We start from the raw sequence: 17,681 nt of genomic DNA, 5'->3' as shown, positions 1-17,681 counted from the left end.
AAATATGTGTGCCAGCCTTCCCTGCCAGCCAGGGCATCGGGGGGGAGGGGGGAGGAAGAACAGAACCTATAAAATAAAATTATATATACATATATACATACATCATTTTAAGTCTCGAAATCACTCAAGGGTATATTTTCTAATTGGGTGATTTTACCTGCTCCCTTTTGCAAGTTCTGGTAACTTTGTTAAGGGAAATCTGACAGAAATTAATCTTTTAATGCTTCATAAGTGAAGAAGGGAATCCTAGAATGATTTAGCTGGAAGGGACCCCAAAGATCTAAAATGTTTCATAGAATACTAATGTCCTTAATCTGTTAACAGGTGTTTTGGAGAAGGGTCGCATGGGCAAATAAAATTTGGAAATTCTGGGTTAAAGTTAAGTAGGTTTCTTTCCTGTGGAACTTGAGTCTTTAATATGTTAATATTAAATCTAGAAGGGGGGGGGGTAAAGCATGGAGTGTTTCAACACTTCTTTTACCCTAAATTCTCTTTTTGAGACATGCTGATCTTGCTGAGCCAGCTAGTACTTTCTCTACATGAAGGTGCTGGCTGACACCTTTTTTTGAGAGCAAGGAAGTCCCAAGGGGAAGGAAGGATATATCAGTTGCTCCTGTTTCATGCCAAGAATTCTCAGAGAGATGCCTTTCTCTAGACTCGAGCCTCAGAGAAGGCTGAAAGGCATCTCTAGGCAAACAGAGCTGCCCTTCATTGTGACCCACACTGCAGAGGGCTCTGAGCTCAGCACAAAGGGGTGACAAGCCCTTAGAATCAGGAAAATGTGTTTAGCCCTGACCTAGCCCACTGAAGACATGCAAAGGGGGAGGAGGATGTCACCACTGTAGTCACAAAGGTAGGCTGAGTCTCTCTCCTTAAGCAAAGTGGTCCTGTGGTTTAGGTTGGGAAGCACCATTAAAAAAAAAAAGTTAAACTGATGTCTTTTCTTCAGGACCTCTCAGAACTTTTAATGTGAAAATGTGCATTGTGAAGCTCCATGAATGGGGTAGGGTGTGCAGGATTTTAAAAAGTTACTTAGCTCGCCCTGGCCGGTTTGGCTCAGCGGTTAGAGCATCGGCCTGCGGTCCGGAGAGACCTGGGTTCGGTTCCCGCTAAGGGCATGTACTTCGGTTGCAGTTTGTCCCCGGCCCTGGTTGGATCGTGTGGGAGGCAGCCACTCGATGTGTCCCTTCACGTCGATGTTTCTCTCTCTCTCTGTCTCTTCCTCTCTCTCCCTCCCACTCTATCTGTACAAAAAATGGAAAAATGTCCTCGGGTGAGGATTAAAAAAAAAAAAAGTTACTTAGCTCTATTTATTCTTTTTAAGTTTTTTTTTTTTTTTATTGTTGATGGTATTATGGATGTCCCCTGTTTTCCCCAACTCTGGCTTTGTGCAGCATTTGGGAGGCACTCGTGTTCTGAGGAAAACCCTTTGAGAAACACTGATCCAATCTGACCTCATTTTATCATCAAGCAACTATGAGCAAGGCATTTCTTACCTGTGGGACCCCCCAGGTTCCTTCCTCCATCACTGTGACAAATTTATTAAAATTAACGATCAATTTGGAGGCAGCTTTGGAGAGATTTATTTCGTTTATAAACCTTTCTTTTTTATGTTTCAAGGACAAATTATATATCTTGAGTCCCCATTGTCAAAAACCACAGATTAATTCAACCAACCTTTATAGAATATCACCTATGCCCAAAGACCATTTATGTGCACTGGTGGTCTACAAATATGTAAACTGTAGTTCTTACTATACAGTAATAACAGTGATAAGTGCAACACTGATGGCAATAATATAAACATCTAACATTGGTCAGGCACTGTGCTAAGTACTTTAATCCTCCCAACAATTTATGAGGGAGGGATTATACTAATGCCCATTTCACAGTGAGGACACTGAGGCGAGGAGAGGTCCAGGGGTTGTTCCAAGCTCACATACAGCTAGAGGAGAGAAGGTATACACAGAGAGATGTAGCAACATGTGATATACTCCTTATGAGTGATACAAATGCCATGTGGGTTCAGAGAAAAAATTAATTTTCGAAAGACTTGATCAGTAAAAGTGTGAAGTATGACGTGAACAGTTGTGATTTGGTCATCCGGTTCTCCTCCCTCCGGAGAACAGCACCTCCTTACTTTGGGGGACCTCTTTTCCCTTTCACTGTGGGGCTCTGGAATTATAGTTGGGCACATTGCCTTGAGCTGGGCCAATCAGAGTCTTTGGGAATTTGGGGATTAGAACCAAGAAAAGTGGCTTTCCTCTTGGCTGGTAAAACTATAAAATCTTGTATGAGAGGTGCCTGACCTGTCTTCAGCCCTGGGCTTCGTAGGACAGAATGATGTGATAGCAACAGGGAGGCGCTGAAAGTAAGCGATGAAGGTCTTTTGTGCATCTCTAGGCTGGGGCTGTGTCCTCACTGGGGTAAAGGACTTACCGCCCTCTCTTCTTCTGGGAATGATACTATCCTTCCTTGCGAATGAAATGTTATTAGATTTTGAAATCTCAAGCAATACACAGGAAATAAATTGTGTACATTCAAATTTTCAGCCCATTATTGAAATGTTAAAAAAGAAAGAAAGAAATGTTATTAGAAAGTGATTTTTAAAAAAACCCTCCACACCATAGAGATATTCACAGATTCTTAGAAGGGTTGAGGTTCTGTCTATTTGGTGCTAAGCTAAGGCTCCCTGAACCACAAATTCAGGGAAGTGGGCTTTTGGGTTTTATCTTTGCAGCCCATTCTCTCTTCACTCCTATTTTCTATGGGGTACTTCTTGGTTTTGGATGTCAGGTGAGCTTCAAGGCGACAAGGCAGACCATCTCCAGCCCCTGCGGAATGAGAGGATGCCTGGAAAGGACCTGACACAGGTCCTGGTACCCTGCCCTTTACTGAGTTTGTTCATTCATTTCTGGTAGGATATTAACAAGAGCTCAGCGGTAAGGGCAAACAGCAGTGTGGGACAAGCCTGTTTCTAAGCAGAGCTGGGCTAAGAAGGGTGGGCAGGGCGAGAATAAGAATGTGGGTCTGTGTTGCTGCTGTTGCAACCACCACAAGAAGAAAAGTTGCCTTGGAAATGTGGGCTGCCTTGAGAGAGCCTGGGGGGAGTCATGGCTGGGCAGTCCTGCTGGGCTGAAGGGCCTGACAGTATGTGATTCCCTGCAACAAATGGCAGTGGTGGAGGGCGTGTGCACACAGACACACACAGCACCCAGCCTCCAATTTCAGCGCTGGCAGAAGATAACAATTCTCAGCTTGCCTTTCCAGGGTTATTTTTGGCTGGGGCTGTTGCTGATGGCAAAAGTTTCAGTCCCCCACCCCCACCCGAACTCCCTCCCTTGTCCTTGTTCAAGAGAGAAACTTGTGCGTGTAAACTGCTCACTCCCGGGAAGACGGGGAGACAGGGTTGTCGGTGAAAGGGGAGAGGGGGTGCAAGAGAGGATCCCAAATTCTTCTCCAGGTCTCATTCCCTGGGGAAGGCTTGGGCCAGGCGCAAGAGGAGCCGCCAGGGGTCGGGGTAGCTGGCACCGGGGACGGGTTTTGGGGACGACACCCCCAAAGTGAGTCCAGCTGGGGGAAGAACCTGCGGGGCCCTAGGGCGATCCGGCTGGAGAGGAAGTTGGGGAGGAGAAAACTTTGTTGGAAGGTAGAGCCCGAACTTCGCTGGGGCAGTGAGGGGCGGCTCGGAGAGGAGCCACCGGTCGGTGCCGCGGGAGGGCGCAGGCCGCGGCCGGCTCGGGAGGGGGCCGGGGCGCAAGGCGGAGTTCGGGCGCGCAGCCAGGCTGGTGGGGGGCCCCGACGGGCTGCAGATTCCCTCTGGCTCCCGGGAGCCGCGGCAGGACCGGCCAGGAAGCGCCATGGAGGGAAGCCCCATCCCGGTGCTGACAGTGCCTACCGCACCCTACGAGGACCAGCGGCCGACCGGGGGCGGGGGGCTGCGGCGGCCCACCGGTCTTTTCGAGGGCCAGCGCAACTACCTGCCCAACTTCATCCAGAGCGTGCTGTCGTCCATCGACCTGCGCGATCGCCAGGGCTGCACCATGGTGGTGGGCAGCGACGGCAGGTACTTCAGCAGGACTGCCACGGAGATCGTGGTGCAGATGGCTGCGGCCAACGGGGTGAGTGCGTTACCCGGTCATCCCCGCTCCCCGCCGCGCGCCGCCACCCCGACTTTCGCCCTTGCGCACGCCTGCTGCCGGCCACCGGCCGCCGTTGGCTCGGCCCCCACCCGGCTCTGCCGCTCTCCCAGGTCCTCTCCGCCAGGGTCCCGCCACCACCACTCTCCGCAGCCTCCGGGTGCACCCTGGACATCGTCCTGTTTGCAGTCATCTTCCACCCCAAAGTTTGGGTCTGCCAAATTTAACAGTGGTGTTGTCTCAGAACACACGCCAGTGTTGATCCCTGACATATTTGGCGACTGTAAACGGTGAAGGGTTTTAAATATCGTTGGTTCATGAGCCAGTGGAATTATTTTATGATTGATTTGACTCGGGTGGGAATGGGGTAGGGATCAGTTTGATGCTATGCAGCCTGAGCTTTCAGTTCCCTGGACACATATCTTCAAATGGTCTGAAATGAGATTTGCAGTGCCTTTCTTAAAGCACTTCCCAACTTCTCTCCGAGATATCCTTTAGCATTTAACAGTATTTCCGTGCCTCTTCCCCCTCTGGTGTCATCCTCATTTCCTGCCCTTTCTCCCACGACCTCTGCAGCCGTTTTTGCAATCTGAATCCTCAGATTTTCCTCCTCGTGGGCTATCCTACAACGAGAGGAAGCACCTTTTGGTATACCTTTATACCCCTATTTCCTCCTCCCCAATCCGGCAGCCTCTCAAGAACTTTGACAAGAGGGATACCTAATTTCAGGGATCTCTGAATTCTGTGTGGTCATCATTGTCCTAAAGAGTCATTTCTTTGTTCATCCAGACTCCCCCACACAGAACTTTTATTTAAGTGAAATCTCTGCAGATGTATAAATGAGTGTGAACATTTAAAAAAGTGAAACTAAACAATTATCCGGCATTTGGATTCTCTCCTTCCTCTTCTCAACACTTTCCTTTTTTTTTCTCATTGTGTGTGTGTGTGTGTGTGTGTGTGTGTGTGTGTGAGAGAGAGAGAGAGAGAGAGAGAGAGAGAGAGAGAGAGAGAAAGTTAGAGTTTTAAAGCTTTGGGAATGTTCATGCTTCATGTTTGTCTACTATAATTCCCCCTTCTCAATGTTTCAGAGATGGGGAAAGATTTTTTTTTTAAATAACCAAAATCAATTGAGAGAAACAAGGCCAAGGGGTGAGTTAGGTGGTGGAATTGTGCTTTCCAGCCCTAGCAGATGAGGATGCTAGAGAATACAAGACTTGTATTTCTCTGTGGCTCTCACTTGGGATTGGTGAATTGGCTCGAATCAGGGATTTGGAGAGAGTTTGATAAATGGTCTTTTCCTCTCGGCTGACAAAGCTGTCCCCATGAACGATGGAGAATGATGAGCCTTGGGAGGGCGACGGCAGCTTTCACACTCCTTCCCGGTCCAGTTTTCCAGGGGCTGAGCGAAACATAGCCTGTATAATATTTATTGTGGGTCAGGATATTTTTGAAGCTACAGTTGTTGATTTGCATGGGTAAATTATTATTATGCTTCATTTCTTGGCACACTTTACTGTAAGGCCTCTTCGGTCTCTTATTGCAGTGGGTTTTCTCTGATAAACACATTTTATTAACTTTGAGTGAAGTTTATTTTAGGAGATAGTTAGCATATGTTAATATATGCTTAAAATAGAGACAAATTTAACCTTGAAGTGGTTATGAAGAGCAGAATGACCAATTAAAATCCACATAGAAGTACCGTCTCTTAAATAATCTGAAAGGACTATGTCTACGGCAGGTGGGCGTGGGTGAAGAGAATGGTGGGCATTTATCAGCATTTCAAACAGCCAATTTTCAGCACCTTTCTTCATTTTGTTCAGTTCTTGGGGACTTTTGCTAAAGCAAAGTGAATAATCAGAAGGCTGTCTTCCAGGGAAAGGCGATTTGTGTAACTAGAAGCAAAATTGATCTTGAGTAACTGTAAATTGATAGGAACACACTTGTCTCCTGATTTGGACTGTTGAGTTATATTCAGGAATGATGAACTTTGATTTCAAATGCTTTGGCTTTTTAAAAATGTCTTATTAAATATTCAATAAACAGGCTAAAAAATAGTAGAGAAATAGTTTTTTTCTTTTTGACCTGACTGGAATCTACTTGGGTAGGCTGGATTCTCTCTATCTAAAAATCTTGGTTTTGATTTAAAATGTTAATTTTAGAAAACACTTTTCTATTAACAAAAAACTATAGTTGTTCTTTCATTATATAATTACTGGAGGAGAACAGAATTTTGGAATTTACAAAGTGATAAAACTACATCATCAATATTTTAATATCTCAAACTTTGAAATAGATTCTCAGACATATACCTGTACAATTTGGGATTTAAACATTTTATTATAAAATTATGAAATTTTTAAACTTTCTGAAAAGTGGAGAGAATCAGTTAATGACAATCATATATCCATACCCTAAATTGTTAACATTTTTTTCTATACTTATTTCATCTCTTTTGAGGGTTAAAATATTTTAAAGTATATTAAATAAAATGAGATTTTTACCTCTAAATTCTTCATTTCTTTCTTTTTTTAAAATTCTCACCTGAGGATATGTTTCCATTTATTTTCAGACAGAGTGGGAGGGAGAGAGAAAGAAACATCCATGTGAGACACATTGATTGATTGCCTTCCGCACAACACCACCCAGGGCCGGGAACAAGCCACAACTGAGGTACATGCCCTTGACCAGAATCGAACCTGCGACTCTTTGGTTGTTGGCCAACACTCTCACCACTGAGCAACGGGCCAGAGCTACCTCTAACTTCTTCAATATGGAACGCTAAACAATAAGAACATTTTCTTGGACAATTACACTATTATTATAATCTAAAACAAAATAAAAATGATTTCTTTGTATCATTTATTATTACCCAACCCACATTCAGAATTTCTCAATTATTTGAAATGTTTTTATAGGTGATTTGTTCAAACTGGTTTCTTCTAATCAAGGAACACACATTGAATTTGGTTATTTGTCTTAAGTCTCCCTTAACCTAGAAAATACCTCTCTATTTTTATTTTGTTAATGAAATTTACTTGTGCCCTGGCTGGTTTGGCTCAGCGGTTAGAATGTCGGCCTGCTGTCCAGAGAGACCTGGGTTTGGTTCCCACTAAGGGCACGTACCTCGGTTGCAGTTTGACCCCGGCCCTGGTTGGGTTATATGGGAGGCAGCCACTCAATGTGTCCCTTTTGCGTTGATGTTTCTCTCTCTCTCTGTCTCTCTCTCTCTCTCTCTGTCTCTGTCTCTCTCTCTCTCTCTCTCTCTCTCTTCCTCTCTCTTCTTCCCACTCTATCTGAACAAAAAATGGAAAAATGTCCTCGGGTGAGGGTAAAAAAAAAAAGAAAAGAAAAGAAATTTACTTGTTGGAGAGACTAGGCCAGTCAGTTGTCTTATAGAATGTCCCCTCCCAGGCCAGGCCCTCTCCCGTTTCTGAAGTTTTCTGATTATTTATTGATGGTGTCATTTAACTTTTCATTATATTCATGTTTTGTTTGTTTGTTTGTTTGTTTATGTTTGGTGAACTAAAAATTAGTTATAAGGGCTTAATTAGATTCAGGGTCAACTTTTTTTTTTTTTACAAGAATATTTTATAGGCGATGTTATATGTTCATGTTGCATCATATTAGGAAACATAATCTCTGGTTGTTATAATTTGTGATACTGCGATGATTACAGGGTTATTATGGTGTTTGCCTGTAGTTTCCATTATTTTCCCCCTTGGGACCACCAAGTAGCCAGTGGGGTGAACTTTGTACCATGTGAATATATGTTTCCTTATCAACCTTTACCCATTTGTTTTAGCATCCATTAGTGGTCCTGGCTTGAGTAAATTGTTTCATTAGGGGTTTCAAAATGATGATTTGCTAATTCTCTAATTCCTTCTATATGTTTTAGCTGATGTTTTTCTATGAATTGGGCCGTTTCCTCATAAACTGGGCTATTTGGTTATCCTGTAATAGAGTTCCCTCTGGAAAGGAGAATATACATTTATTTCTCTCTCTCTTTTAATTACCAGTTTTCATAGTAAGGATTTGGTGAAACAGCCATTTACATTGGTGATACATGCATTTTGTTTGTTTTGCTTTCACTTTTCTGAATAGTGCTATGGACACTTAGGTTTTGTTTTGTTTTTAATGCTCACCTGAGGATATTGTTTTCTACTGATTTTTAGAGAGAGTGGAAGGGAGGGAGGCAGGGGGGAGAGAGAGAGAGAAACATCAATGTGAGAGAGACACACACATCAGTTGGTTGCCTCCCAAACATGCTCTGACCAGGGTCAGGGATTGAACCTGTAACCCAGGTATTTGCCCTTGACAGGGAATCAAACTTTCAACCCTTAGGTGCGAGGGCTGACACTCTAACCACTGAACCACACCAGCCAGGGCGACACCTGGGTTTTAATATAATTAATTTGAATGGATTCATAAATAATAAAATGATCCTTTTTACCTTTTGTTGTAGTCTTTATGTGACTATGTAAATTTACCTAAAAAAATCCCCAGAAATATATATATATATTTTTTTCCTCACCCGAGGATATTTTTCCATTTTTTGTACAGATAGAGTGGGAGGGAGAGAGAGGAAGGGGGAGAGAGAGAGAGAAACATCGACGTGAAGGGACACATCGAGTGGCTGCCACCCGCACGACCAACCAGGGCCGGGGACAAACTGCAACCGAAGTACGTGCCCTTAGCGGGAACCGAACCAGGGTCTCTCCGGACCGCAGGCCGACGCTCTAACCGCTAAGCCAAACTGGCCAGGGCCCCAGAAATATTTTAATTCCCCTTTAAAAATACAATGTCATACTAAAAAAGAAAAATAATTACTAAGTACAAAGAGTAAATTGTATCATTTATATGAATTGTGATTAAACTTAGTTTGTAACTAAATTGATTTTTTATTCTATTTCTATTTCCATCTGCTTCAGATTCTCTTCAAGAGTTTATATCCTCTATATATCAATATATTCTAATCTCTTATAGAGTTCAAGACCTAAATAAAACATAGTGGCTACATGAATGCCTTTGCCCTTCTCTGGGTAGATCCATCTGGCTAAGAGCATTCTCTCTCTTTCTCCTCTTTGTTATAATCTTCTTCTTCTTCTTCTTCTTTTTTTAAAGTCCCAAACTACCATTATTATTGGACAATGATAGCACTGTGTTTGCCTCAAGATCTGGCTTTTTCTAAAGTCTCCTCTCTCTGGAGATGACATTGTGTATCAGCACTGCCCAATAGAACTTTCTGTGATGCTGGAAATATTCTGTAATCTGCACTGTTTTGGCCACTCGCCACATGTGACTTTTGAACACTTGAAATGTAGCTAATGCTACTGAAGAACTGAATTTTACATTTAATTCAATTAATTAAAATTTAACTTTAAATAGTTATAAGTGGTTAGTAGCTACCATACCGGACAGTACAGCTCTATAACTTAGCATTTAAAGTGTGTGTGTGTGTGTGTGTGTGTGTGTGTAATGGAGCCAGACTGTTACAGTCAAAGCACTACAGATTAAATATAGGTAAGTCACCAGATACTACAAATGCGTATTTGGCAAGCCCAGACCAGACGGTAGCCGAGACAATGCAGTGTGATAGAAAAGCACTGTGTTAGCATCCAGAAATCTCTCCCTGTGTTTCCAGCTCTGCCTTAGAAGTTGCAGGGCGGATGATTTAGCCTTCGAAATACCTAGAAACCACTTGTTTCTTCTTCTATAAACTGGGTATGACAGCATCACTGAATTATCTTGGGAATCAGATGCAGCACTGCATAGGAAAGCATTTTGAAACATCCATAGAAGTATAATGGAGTATTATTAAGGAAAACCGAGAACATCTCAGATAATAATAATCTGAAGGCACGTGTTGAATAAACCATGCAGTGAGCCCCTTTGCAAACACCTTATATCTCTGTTGCACGATTTAGTTAAGAGAAAATCTATTTGTTGACGAGCCATGTACAGTACTGGGTGTATAATGATTACCAATAGCAACAACAATAGGGTTTTCTTAATTCCTTTTGAAACCTTTTTGAGGTGGAAGCTGAGGTGCAATGGTGTGAAGAAGCTGGGTCAGCAAGGGACTTGGGTGTGCCCTCCAGTTCAGATGCTCGACTCTAACGGGCCATGAAAAGGTGGTTGTTCCAAAGAATGAGAATCTGCTTGCCTTGGCATTTATTGGACAATCTGGGAGGCACATTCTGGTGTAGACCCAAAGACAAGGAACATAGGCTTGGAAGGGACGCAGAGTGGGATATGGTGTTGGGTGGGAAGTAGAGAGGGAAGGAAAAGGAAGCAAGAGGAAAACCTGTGCTTCAATATGTAAGGCTTCTTTCCTGAAATGGACATGGAAATTCGGGGTCTGCTGGCTCCAGGTCTTATCTCTTGAAGGGAAAAAGAACTGGGTGGTGATTGCTTCGTATATTCTACAGATTTTCACTATAGAATAGGGGGCTATAATGCGCTACTATGGCCCAGACACCAGGAAGGTTTGTAATCCATTAGAAAACCCCAAAGAGCCTTCCATCACTCTACCTTGCTTCCCTCCCAAATCCCCATCCCCGACTCCTGGGATTGGGAAATCTATTATATGAGCAGTGGCAAGTTTTAGGGAGCCCATGATCCTATCCATCTATCTGTTTGGGCCAGTTCATTCTTGAATCTTTTAGCCTCAAGTCTTCATTCACTTTTTTTGTGGGGAAGTAAAGGGAGCAGGAGAGGTTTTGAGAACAGCTGGGCCCTCCCAGTTGCTGGGGTGGGTTATTTTAAGCTTTGTTTAATGTGTCCAGAGATCCAGATGGCATTTTTTAACTAAGCTGCTTTATTAAATCTTCTAATAAAGCATAATGATGTTTATTGAAAAGGCAGACACACATCAGCGACATTATGTGTGAAACTTGCCCTAAGAATTTTCTATGGAACATCTGTTCTGGTTGAGCCCTTGGTGAACTCTGAAGTTTGCTAGTTTCTATCCAGACTTGAGGGATAGAAGTTGGAACCCATTTTTGAGGCTTCTCAGCATAGGTATTGGCTTCACCAATCTTAACCCTCATCTTTTGATCCTTGGCCACACTTGTTTTAGACAACAGTAACACCAACAAATACCGTAATAGAATTTGAACAGGATTATTGGGGAATGATAGGCAGGGGGAAGAAGGTCTACATTTCCCGGGGATTTTTATATAGAAGGTAGAAAGCCAGGGCTACAGTGTTCTTTGTTAGCCTACAGCCTTGACAGTTAATTGCAAACACTCAAGATTTGGCCAATATGCCTTAACAGTTTATGCTTACGTAGCCAAAGGGAAAGTTTTCTGTTCTTTCATCTGACTTGGCTTTCATTAGTTATGAATAAAAGGGTATTTAGAATGTACACAAGACTTGTTAAAAAGCCACATTTTCTGAGTTCTTAAATATCTTTCATCTCTCACATTTTTAGTGACATCAAATTTTGGACTAAAGTCTATATTTGTATGAAAAGTTTCAAGAACATTCAATCCCCAAAGAAATTCTTTTTCTTGGCGTAAAGTTCCAGAAGTTTTTCTTTCCTTTCCAAGTCTCTACTAATAGGTGCTTTGTACAAATGTAATATTAAAATATTGCCAGTGTATTGTTTTTCTCTGATAAGAGTCCCGGTTTGTAGCTGTGGGGTATCTAGTTTTGCATTTAGGAATTTCTAATGGAAAGAGAAAAGAATTTGAAATCGTAAAGACCAGAGCTTATTCCATTTGACAAAAGACCCCACAAAATACTGGGAGGGGAGTTTTACTACAAATGGTTAATATCTATAATATATGAAAATCTTTTCCAATAAGAACATTCAAACAATTCAAAAGAAATATTGTCAACAACAACAAACACATGAAAAGGGGATCGACCTCATTAATAACCAAAGAAAAATAACTAAAAGCAACCCATCAGTTTGAAAAAACCAAACAAACTTGGAGTTGATTATGGGTGTGAGGAATTGACATGTTTGTACACTGTTGGTAGAATTGATACAACTTTTTGGTTAGGCAATTTGGAAGTATATATCCCAATGAATAGAGTTCTTGTCCAATAATCCAGGAATCCCTTAATCTATGACTCTATCCTGTTGGTTTTCCCAATACTAATGTGCAAATATCTGTGTACACAGCTACTCGCTGCAGCATTTTGCTAAAGAAAAACTTGGAAACAATCTATATGTTCAGTAGTAGAGAACAGGTACACAATTTATGATACAACCTCACCATAGATGCATTAACATTCATAAACACAGGAGGCCGATCTATATGTGATGTGAGAAAGATGTGAATGATAGTTTGTTAAGTGTACCAAGATAATTAGTAGAGCATCATGTGTAGCATGATCCCACTTTAGTGTATATAATTTAGGCATAGAGTATAGGATTGGGCCCTGGCCGGTTTGGCTCAGTGGTTAGAGCATCGGCCTGCGGTCCGGAGAGACCCGGGTTCGGTTCCCGCTAAGGGCACGTACCTCGGTTGCAGTTTGTCCCCGGCCCTGGTTGGTTGTGCGGGTGGCGGCCACTCAATGTGTCCCTTTCACGTCGATGTTTCTCTCTCTCTCTTCCTCTCTCTCCCTCCCGCTCTACCTGAACAAAAAATGGAAAAATGTCCTCGGGTGAGGATGATAAAAAGAAAAGAAAAAAAAAAAAGAAAAAGAAGAATATAGGATTGGGCCCAGCCAGTGTGGCTCAGTGGATTGAGCATCACCCCATGGACTGAGAGGTCCTGGTTCGATTCCAGGTCAGGGCACATGCCCGGGTTACAGGTTCGATCCCCAATAGGGAGCATGCAGGAGGCAGCCAATCAATGTTTCTCTCTCACATCAATGTTTCTATTTCTCTCTCCTTTCCTCTCTCTAAAAAATCAGTAGAAACATGTTTGAAAAAAGAGAAAATAGGGTTGGAAGAACACACTCCCAACAGTTAACAGTAATGTATCGGGGGTCTGTGGGTGTGTATGGAGGGGGAAGGAGAATCCTTTTCCTTTCTACTTCATATACTTCTCTTTGTTACCTGATCATATCTGTATATGCATTGCTTTCATAATTAAACACATCAATAATGAAATAAGAAGCTTTGGATCTGAGTCATGGTACTACATTTGAACTTATATGACTGTGAAGTCATGTCGCCTTCTTGGGTGTGTTTCCTCATGTATAAAAATAGGGAAAGTAGTAATACTTGCTCCCCCCCCATCTTCCAGGGTTCTAGGAAGGATTGAATGTGATAATGAATTATTATCAATTATTTTATTTATTCATATAACAACTATCATCAAATGACTTTCCTTTGATTAAAATAAAAGGAGCTTTACTGATCAGAAGGTGCCTGTTGTGGTGATCACAGCTGCTTTAGGAAGGCTTCCTCTTGACTTCTGGTATTCGTCCTGCTGCTGGCGAAGGCTTGGGTAACGACTCCTCCTGCATCCAGGGTGGGTGTGCACACACGCACACGCTCACTCACTCATGCACAGACCAACACTCACACACCCACTCACTGGCGGTACTTCAGGGGCAGCAGTGGCATAGACTTTTGACTCAACATAAAGGGCATTTTTTTTAGCGTGGTCTGTGCATCACTTTCTGTTACAAATCACTGTCGATGCCATGCTTTTCCACCTTAGACCTTTCTGAGATTCAGGGTGTGTTAGGAGCAGCCCCCCGCCCCCAGCTGTCCCACTGTCCATTCCTGAGGCCGGATCCTAATCTGCTGATTTCAGGAGGATTTTCAAGCCTAATGGACTGGGCCATGTGGGAGGTTACTGAGAGGAACAGACCAGGCAGAGCTAGGAGACTCCATGCTAATCTGCTGAGTAGTCTGGAAATGCGCAGCTGCAGGAGCGGGGGATGCTCTCAGATATTTCGCCCGGCTCTTTGTCGGGGTGCCTGCTTCTGCTGCCCTGCCGGATGTCTGCTTAGGAGGCCTAATCTTTTTTTGGACAGGAGCTCCCAAATGTAAAGTGACAGATGCTAATGTGGAATATAATACAGAAGGCCCGGCCCTGCTGTCGTAAATAACAGTAAATTGTTTAATCTTGCTGAGTTGTAAATCTATGATGGCCAGAGGTCTTTAGTGCACTGGAACGTACTGTAGGGGGTGGGGCACTTAGCAAACGGGCAGTAATTGTTTCCCAGCCAGACAGAAAGTGGTCTGATGGTATTTACTTAAAGACTCATATAAATGTATTTTAATTGACGTGACAATTACTCATGGAAAACACATAGCTATAAAGGGAGACTGACTTTTTTGGTGCCAAATATACTGAATTTTTGTTTTGGGAATATAGTTATGATATGGTAAGTCCTCACTTAACATCGTCAATAGACTCTGCGACTTTAAGCAAAATAACATATATAATTTTTTTTTTTTTTTTTTTTTTACCATGGGCTAATTACTATAAATAGCAGTTAAGTTCCTACGGCGTCTCATCAATGTTATAATGAAATGATATCATTCCAGGACCTGCTGTATTATAAAGTTTCTGTCTACCTATGAAGGTGCCAGAGGTCAAACGTTCTAAAGAGTTAAGGTTTTGTCAAGTAACATATGTGTGTGCACATGTGCATTGGACACCCCCACCCTGCAAAGAGATATATCTTCTTCCCTGGATATATTCAAGAAGACAGAACAGAGTCCCAGATGTCAGAAGTGTTTGAAGACTGCATAGAATTGAAAGGGGTGACTAAATGTTCCCACATGAACTATGTTTCTATGATAATAAATAGAACTTGTGCTTGAGTTGGATGGACCAATAAGAAGAAATACAAGCAATATACGTCCTGCTGTTTTCGGCAGGAATCTGTGTTGCAAGGACAGCTCTCTGCAGTGTGCTCAACAACATGGGTAAGTCGCAGGCCAGGGAGTATATACCAGTGGACAGTGCAAGTCAGAGGCATGGATGGGACAACGACAGAAGATCCAGGTCAAACAAGGATACAGACATGGTCCTGACACTCCTTACCATGGACTTCAGTAGTTTCTTAGTGATAAGTTTTGGTGGTTAAAGAAGAAAGAAGACAGCCCTGACTGGGTGGCTCAGTTGGTTGGAGCATCCTCCCGTACACCAAAAAGGTTGCTGTTTCCAGTCAGGGCACATACCTAGGTTGTGGGTTCCTCCCTGGTTGGGGTGTGTACCAGAGGCAACTGATTGATGTTTCTCTCACATCGATGTTTCTCTCTCTTTGTCCCCCTTTCTCTCTCTCTAAAATCAATAAAAGCATATCCTCAGGCGAGGATTAAAGAAAGAAGAAGACATTATAGTCATGTAGGCATGTTAGAACTAATTTTTAAATTTAATTATTGGGGCACTATATTCAGTTTAATCTATTCCACAGTATGAGTTTATTCCTCTAACATGTTCTTAAGTTCCACATGTAAAAACTTTAAGTGAAAGAACACATTTTTATTGGTCAATAAATAATATTACATTTAAATAATAGAAGACTGTGCAGCCACTGAAATCATGTTGTAGAAGAATATTCAGTGACAGAAAGATAGACTTTAGGGAAGGGCTAGTTACATTCAGTAAAACATGTAGGCCACACAAAGTTTGTTTTTTGCAAAAACATATAAATATGTCAATGAAAGGGAGGGAGGAAGGAAGGGAGGAAAGAGAGAGAGAGAAAAAGAGAGAGAGAGAGTGTGAAACAGACAAAAGACAAAGGAAACATACAGAAATGTTAACAGTGGTCATTTTTAGATTTACAGATGATATTTATTTTCCTCTTGCTTATATGTAATTTCTAAATATTAAAAAAAAAGAACATGCAAGTATGTGTGTGTGTGTGTGTATACACACACACACACACAATTACAGGTTAGTAAAATGACAACAAACTCGTTCAATGACTATGAATTAAGAGATTCATAATTAAGAATCAATAAATAACACCAACAAAGAATTCAAGTAAAGTGTATTGAGGGTTTATTGGGGGGCAGACACTGAACTGGAGCTTGGCTATATTGGCTTTCATCCTCCATCATATAATCATGTAGATATTTTAGATAACAAAACCGAGAGACAGAGGGGTTCCGGGGTTCTCCAGAGCCATATAGCTAGTAGGTGGCAGAGTCAGTGTTTACAGCCTTTCCCACTGGACACCAAAATCTCATCTCAGTGCACTCAACTCTGCCTCCTTGACCAGGTAGATCCAATGGTTCTCCCTGGTACCCAGGTGGGTTGGCCACCTCATGAAATGGCAGCAAACAGGCTCTTTCAGCATTTTTCAAGCACTGACCTACCTTATCACCAGGAGGAACCTGAGTTCTAATTCCACCACCCTCATTTTGCACCCGAGGAAAGCTCGATAGCCTGACCCTTTCATCTTGAGAATTGGTGAGCTGATGGAGGCACAGAACTTGGGCTTCTAGATGCCTATACATTTTCTGAACTTATTCAGAGGTTAGGAATCAGGTATGAAATCCATCTTGGTTTGGTTCTAATGGACGCTCATCTCTTGAGTCCAGCACTGAGTGTGTGTGTAAAGACTTTCAGGGGGACAGAAAGCTGAGGACGAGCTCGGCTCCCATCTGGTCTCCACGTAACAAAGCATATAACTGCACAACTATCCATGAGCAGCTGGAGAAGTCCCTTGGTGTTTGGATAACCACATCCATGTCTTGAGTTTGTTATTTCTTGAAATTCCACTTAGCCATCACCTGCTTACTCATGTGCAGTACTGCTTACGGGCTGGCCCTCCCCTCTGACAGCTGGGGCTGAAAGACTGAGCCCTGACATCCATGGCAGTTTGGCTTTGCACTGCCTTTGTGGTTTTGGGGTTTTTGGGGGGGTTTTTTTGGTTTGTTTAATGGAGAAGACAGTAAGCAGGCATCTTCGTGTGTATGGTTTTCCATGCACTTTGTAGATGGACGTGGTTGTGGCTGGGTAGTCCTGTACCACACTCTCTCTGTGTACCATCAAGGACATTCCTGTTTATTGCTGTCTTCACTCTCTCTGATTCACTCTGGGAATTCATGAGGATATGACAGTGGATGGAAGACATTGAGGAATGTCATGCTTACTTTTTCTTCTCTCTCTTTGGGACTCTTTTTAAAAAATGAAAGGAAATTTAAAGCTGAAAGGAAATCACCAGGGGGAATCTTATTTAAGGGGCTTCACACATGAACACAGTCCTGCTTTCACTCGGGTTACGTTACTGGGGAAAACTTATTTGGAGTCAGAGTTCTGGATCCACTCGTAAAACTCCAACCTGTGGGTTTAAATTGAACATTGCTCCCTAGGATTTTAATTTGAGCTAATTAGAAACTGAACTCATACTAAATCTAATTTAGAAGAGTCGTTGATAGCATTCTGAAAAGAAGGAGCCATCAGTAATAAAATCAGCAGCAGAAGTAGTGGTATATGCACCTGGTGTAAAGAAATGGAAGAGCTGGGAGAAAGTTTTGTGTAATAAAATGTTCTCTTTCTCAGGACACTGGTCTGTGGCGTGTGGAGGGGCCTATCTTTTATCTCGGCACCTGCTGTGCTCACTCACGGGTGGAACAAATAACGGTACAATCTAGGTGCGGTTTAAGGGTTGATG

At 42.5% G+C, this 17,681-nt stretch overlaps 1 protein-coding gene across 1 annotated transcript in view; it reads left to right on the top strand.

Annotated features, from left to right (window-relative positions):
* The first annotated feature begins 3,644 nt into the window (after positions 1-3,644).
* PGM5 (phosphoglucomutase 5) overlaps positions 3,645-17,681 on the top strand; it is a 170,738-nt gene continuing 156,701 nt past the window's right edge. The window contains exon 1 of the mRNA XM_036261088.1: positions 3,645-4,121. Within this exon, the coding sequence (XP_036116981.1) occupies positions 3,861-4,121 (261 nt within the window). The 5' untranslated portion in view covers positions 3,645-3,860. The remainder of the gene's footprint in view (positions 4,122-17,681) is intronic.

Source organism: Molossus molossus, unplaced genomic scaffold, assembly GCF_014108415.1.
Source record: "Molossus molossus isolate mMolMol1 unplaced genomic scaffold, mMolMol1.p scaffold_m16_p_14, whole genome shotgun sequence".
Classification (NCBI taxonomy): Eukaryota; Metazoa; Chordata; class Mammalia; order Chiroptera; family Molossidae; genus Molossus; species Molossus molossus.
Note: the sequence above shows the minus strand (reverse complement) of the source record. Positions and strands in the feature narration are given on the sequence as shown.